This window comes from Crocodylus porosus, unplaced genomic scaffold, assembly GCF_001723895.1.
Source record: "Crocodylus porosus isolate Cpor-Errol unplaced genomic scaffold, CroPor_comp1, whole genome shotgun sequence".
Classification (NCBI taxonomy): Eukaryota; Metazoa; Chordata; order Crocodylia; family Crocodylidae; genus Crocodylus; species Crocodylus porosus.
Genome location: NW_017728927.1, coordinates 13,557,272 through 13,563,271, shown reverse-complemented (window position 1 = coordinate 13,563,271; position 6,000 = coordinate 13,557,272). Strand labels below are relative to the sequence as shown.

General features: G+C 50.3%; 1 protein-coding gene across 4 annotated transcripts in view; it reads right to left on the bottom strand.

Moving 5' to 3' along the window:
* Positions 1-3,383: 3,383 nt before the first annotated feature.
* MAD1L1 (MAD1 mitotic arrest deficient like 1) overlaps positions 3,384-6,000 on the bottom strand; it is a 490,537-nt gene continuing 487,920 nt past the window's right edge. For all 4 annotated transcript variants that reach the window (XM_019542036.1, XM_019542039.1, XM_019542038.1 and 1 more), the window contains one exon: positions 3,384-4,743. In XM_019542036.1, the coding sequence (XP_019397581.1) occupies positions 4,585-4,743 (159 nt within the window). In that variant the 3' untranslated portion in view covers positions 3,384-4,584. The remainder of the gene's footprint in view (positions 4,744-6,000) is intronic.

The window sequence follows — 6,000 nt, the reverse complement described above, 5'->3', positions numbered from 1 at the left end:
GCCCAGCCTGGGTCCTGAGCAGTGCCTGGAGGCGGGGGGCAGGCTGGGCTGGGCACTGCTCCTCCTGCCTGAAGTGGGGATCGGCTGGGGTGGGGTGGGGGGAGAGCGCCGCCGTGAGTGCCGGCTGCTCGCACGTGTGTGCGCGTGCCAGTGTACGTGTGCACTCGGCACTCCCCTGACCCTGGCACCCTGGGCAGTCAGCCGCAGGAAGCTTTTCCCTTCTCTCCTGACTTCCAAAGATGAAGCAACTGCCGCACAGCCCTCTCCACCCCACTTTCTGGATTAGTCCATCTCGAGAAACACAGAGAGAAAGATGGGGATGGGAATGGGGATAATTAAGGGTATAAGGAAACAGAGACGCTCAGAGCACAGGAAAGAACGCAGGAAAAAATCTATCCCCCTAGCTCGATCTCTGCAGCTGGAGACAGGGATCCTCTCCATGCGGTGTTACCATGACGCCGCATCCCTCCACAGACTGTGGCCAGGAGGGACCAGGACAGGAGCGGCCATCGACTCTGCTCTGTTAAGTCAGTCAATAGGAAGAGAGAAATCATCCATTTTGCTTTTCTCTTAATCCCTGGATCTCCTCTCTGCTGTTCTGCCACTCCTCCTTGCTGTCACTCCTACCACCCCCTCCCCACCTCCCTTTCTTCTCTATCTCCTGCTGCATGCCCAAGCCCCCTATCCATCCACATCCCCCTTCCCTGTTCCTGTTCCTCACCACCTACCTACCCACCCACTCTCTCTCAGCTTTCCCGTCGCTCCGGTTCATACCAATACCTTTCTCTCCTGACTCTGTGCCCTCCTGTTCCTTCACATCTCTCTTTCTGTCTCTGCGTGCATCTCACACACACACACACACACACACACAGATGTGATCCATGAAGAGGTTTCACAACCTGCAGATCAGGCTTTCCTGGGAATGACCCAGCAGTGTCAGGTTAGATTCCCCTTTCTTCAGGCGTGTTTCTATTGAAGCCAATAGCCTCATGCACACACAAACCTAAGGCTTCAGGGCCAATAGGGGCAGAAAACCCAGAGCATTTGCAAGCCGAGGTGCCACACATGCAGTGAGGCTTCTTACAAGGGGAACGTTTCTTAGAGCAGCTGCTGCAGCAGAAAGTTTCCTGACTTACGAGGCCTTTGCAGCTGAACCGCCAGGCTCCTTTCCCCTGTTAAATATTTATACACGTATGTGAATGAAGCAGCTGATCAGCAGAGGAGAAGGGGCTTGCACGCCGTTCAAGGGAAGGGGAGCTCAAGGCAATGCTGCCAACGAGGCAATGCTCTGAACACATGCCAGTCCCCTCAGCCGTGTATTAATAAATCATATTTTACAGCTTACGGCACATAAGCCCGGCAAGCAGACGTGCGCACACACACGCATACATGCACTTGTTAACACTGCCTCCTCTCCCTTCCGACTGCAAATTTTCTCCTAACTGCCTAGGGTTCTGGAAACCAATTTCCTTACAGCAGGACCCAGGTTTCACCGGTGACGGCTCAGAGCCAGATGGTGCTTGTCCGGGGAGCTTCAGGACAGCGTTAAAACTGTGGCGCATCAGGTGACACTCTGCACCTCCACACGTGTTGCCGGAGAGACTGTTTTGCCCGCATGCACTTACGTGCAGCAGTGGCCCCTGTGCTACTGCAGAAGCAGGCCTTCGCTGGGGATGAGTGCAGCCCCAAGCAGCTTGGCATGTAGTAAATGCTCATTGCAGTGCCCAGCAGAAACACTTGCTCCTCGCAGCCCCTTCACGTGCTCGTCGGCAGTCCCTTGGAGTCGAGGACGACCTCCGTCAGGCTAGGTAAACGTGCTAGGTAAGCGCTATCATACCTGCTTTGCAGGCAAGGGAATTGAAAGCAGCAGGGTCAAGTGATTTGCCTGAGGCTTCTCAATGCATCTGTGTCAGCCAGGAAGGGAAATTCCTCATTCCTGTTCCCAGCCCTTCACTAGACGAAGCCTCTCTCTCCTTTTAGGTTAGACCAGTTTGCAACTGGCTGGCTTGCAGGCGAGTATTTCTATGGCCTCATAAGCAAATCAGAGTAACTAAGGTTCCCAGAGGTCACTGTTTCATGCAGAGCTAACTGTCACTTGCTTTCGAGAGCCTCCCCTCCCAACCAGGAGGTCTCCTTTCCTGCCTGAGCAGAGTGGCTGCTGCAAGAGCACTAGACATGTCGCCTGCAAGAGACAGTTGTACCACTGAAGTGCCCTCTAGCCAGGAGCTCCCTTCACCAGAAATGTCTAATAGACCCAAGTGCCTCCTTGGATGTTGATGTACAAGCCTGTTTGAGGAGGGACAGAGGGGATAATTGATTGGAGTGCTAGTTTATTAAACCTTGTTGAACAAACCAACTTCATTGGAAACACATGGCACAAAGCAGCAATTCATCTCAATGTCTCTTCCCCCTGCTGAAAGAGCCTCTGAAGACTGGTAATTCTTCCAACCCAACTTATTAGCTGTTCACCCTCGGGAGGCAACTTTTCAGTGGGCAGGAGCTCTTTCCCTTGTCAGTCTCCAGCACGGCTTCTCACATCACCTCTGTTTTGCTAAGATAGTGGGTTTATTGTAAACTTATTAATTACTTCATTTCTCCTGCGAGGAGCTGGGGGAAAGATTTCCAGAAGCAGCCAGGCTCCGCTATTGTGCTAGTGGAGAAGTCGAGTGTGGCTGACGTCATGATTCATTTTCTCCATGACTGATGAAGGCGACTCTCAGTGCCATGTCGCGCATATGAATCAGGCAGCGTTCCCCTGGCACAGGATGCCAGGCAATCCATCTTCAGCCATGACTTCTTCGAGCAGCAGAGAAAATGGCAAACTTTTGCTAATGGCTTTCACTCAAGCTGCTTCAGTAACTTCCTGAAAGTGTGGGGATGGGGAGAGACCAGGAACGGGAGAACTGAGACCTCTCCGCAGGGGTGGATGCTTCCACCATTTATGATAAGTTGGAGCTGGGGCAACCAGTTTTTCCTTCCTGGGTCCTATGCCTACATTGTTGCTTGTGATGCCTCAGGCTTGGAAAAACCAGGACCATGGTTATCATAGTTTTCCTCCAAGCTATTTTTGCTATATTGTTTCTGCTGTGAATGAAGGAGTTACTGCCTTTCCTCTGGGTGGTGAAGCAATTTTTAATGCGATTGCAAGTGGAAGCCATCGCACTGACAGTAACATTTATTGAGTACTGGAAGTAGAGGGTGAAAAAATGCCCCAACCAACTCTTTCTATCCAAGCACCACTGGGTCACTATCATACTTAAACCTGTAACGCCATAGTTGCAGCAGAAGAGTTGTAGGCAAGAGCAGGGCACTGAAGTTGATGAGCCAAGTGGTCCTTTCCAGCCCCTTGTGCACAATGCTAATGAAAGAATTGCACATCCAGGCAGGGTGGTAACACTTTATTCATAAAAAGGAAATCGAGTGACAAAACTGGAGTACAAAACATCAAAGTTCATAAAATGATCCATCCACAGCAGTCAGGAGAGCAAATGTGAGGATACTGGGGAAAGAAGGATTGCACACAGCAACACAAGCAGGTACCGGGGACTAAATAGCATTGCAGTAAATTTTGAAGAGACCTTCCACTACTTGCTCCTTTTCCTGAAATTTGGAGATAACCAGGCACCCTTGAGTCCAAGTAAGAAAGATGTCATGAGAGTCCATTTCTTGAGCTCTGCACAGGGATGGGGCTCATAGGAAACCTATTTACATTAATACTTTATCTGCTGAATTGTGATGAATGAGGGACTGTAGCTAAGGAAGTCTGTGGTCCTGAATCCCATTACATTTGGCTGTCTCCTTCGTCTCAATCCCTACTGAGCAGCAGGACTGGGCAGTATCTAAGAAGACTCTGCTACCCATGGCTCCAGTACCCCCAGTCCTGAACCTCCATCAGTGGGTAGTAAATCTGTAATTGTGAGCAGCAGGAAGCTGTCAGCTCCCCCAAAGCTCACATTCATCTGTTCTCTCTCTGAAGTGCCTGATGCTTAAAGAAGCTGAGACCCAGATCAGTGGGATCCTCTTAGAAGAAGCTGGGACTCAAGGAGCTGTGAGCTCCCCAAAACCAACTCTCCCATGTGTCCCTGGAGCAGCTCCTGTTGAGACCTAAAAGGCTGACGAATTCATAAAGGGGGAGGGATCAGCTGGAAAAAGGGAAACTGTGGATGGAGCGACACTTGCCTTTGACTACCAGTACGTCTCTGGTAAGGTGCCAGCTTTCAGGGACTCTAGAGGTGGCAGACTGGGTTATTAAAACCAACATAAGAAAACAGTCTTTGGGGTTGGACCCAGTACTGTCAAGGGCATCTGGACCTTGGGCTATAGGTGGTGGAAAGAGGAACTCCAGCTCAGGAGAAAGCAGAGAATAACTCCTTGGTTGCTTCCTCAAACTGTCATAAAAAGTGTTTGGGGAAGGTAAGGGAGGGGACTTCAACAGAAATGAGAAGAGCCCAGCGCAACAGAAGGCAAAACATGAAAGCGTTTGGTTTGGTTAGCTCACAAATCCCTGCGGTGGGAGGACAGTCATATTTGATTGTGATCCACATGCGAAGGGCACACGGCTAAACGGCTCTGGACCAGACCGGCTTATGCCACGGTTTGACGGCTAAACAGGTCTAGGGTGACAGCACTGAGGAAGGCGGGGATGCTGTCCTGGTGCAGCAGGTGGAGGTCGATGAGTTCCCGGACAGTGCGAGAGAATTCAGTTTCCAGAAGCTGCATCTTCCCGCCGGAGGAGCTGGAGGCCTGGGGGAGAAGGAAAAGGCGGAGGGAAGAGAAATGAGAGGAAAGAAATTGTTAATCCAGCAGAGTTTCATTCCATTCCTCACAACGCTGGAAAATCCCAGTGCCCTTGCTCTGGAGTTTTCTTCACAGTGCATCTTATTCTAACCAAGGTAACGTTATCTACTGCAGAGCAGGTGTTCAACACACGATTTAATTGGACCATTATTAAGTTCTGCATTTCCAAAACCTCTGAACAATACCCCCCGTGTGAGCCTCCAGTGAATAATGAATTATAAGGCAGTAGGAAGAACGTTTCGAACATCTTGAAAACAAACTTGAAAGGGGCTGCACTATTAACACGTGCAGCCACAGCAGAAAGTGCAGAAGCAGAGCTCTTCTGGCAGAGGAATCTATCACTTGCTCGGGCAGAGGTAGCAGGGAACATGAAGAGCTGGCATTTCACTAAAGATGGAAGCATTTTAACCTTAAGTCTCTGCTCTCCAGGAGGAGTTAGGGAGAGGGTCTCAATGGACCTGACACCTTTAAAAGAGCTGATGATCCATCTTTACTCCACCCCCAGCACCTTAACTTCTCTAGGTCTTTTACCAGCCCAGGTGCTCATACAAGAATCCTTCTTCAGACGCGCGCATGGAAATGTGCGATCCCAACACGCAGGCAAAAGCCGCCTCTCGTCACACGGTAAGTAGTTTTGAAAAAGGCAAAGCAGCACAATGCGGAAGGAGACGCACCCTGCTTGGAGCTTCCTATGTATGTGCCTGCTGTCCCTGGTTTTTTGCTGTTATTGATAAAACAGAAAAGAACACCACCGCCAAATACTTTCTCTTCAGCCGCTTCCCCTTTGTAATGACCCTGACCTCGCCTCAGTGCTTTAACAGCACTCCACGATGGTGAACAAGACGTCGAGCCCAGCAAAGCATGATGGAGCCCGAGTCCGGCCTGCCTCAGTAATAGGGTGCTTCACACAGGGACTCTGCAGGTGAAGGGAAACCTGATCCTTAGCGGGAATGAACCATGGGGAGGGAGTACGCGTCTTTATATATGCAGAGAGGCGGACAGCATTAATCACAGAGTCATAGAAAAGTAGGGCTGGGGGTACTGTAGTCCAATCCCCTGTTAAAGGCAGGATCATGCTATCCAATATAGGCCTTTGTCTAACCTATTCTTAAAAAACTTTGCAAACAATCCTCTTGTACAACAATCAGGCACAATGCCCAAAATGTCAGAAACACCCTATCTTGCCACAGATAAAGCAGGGGG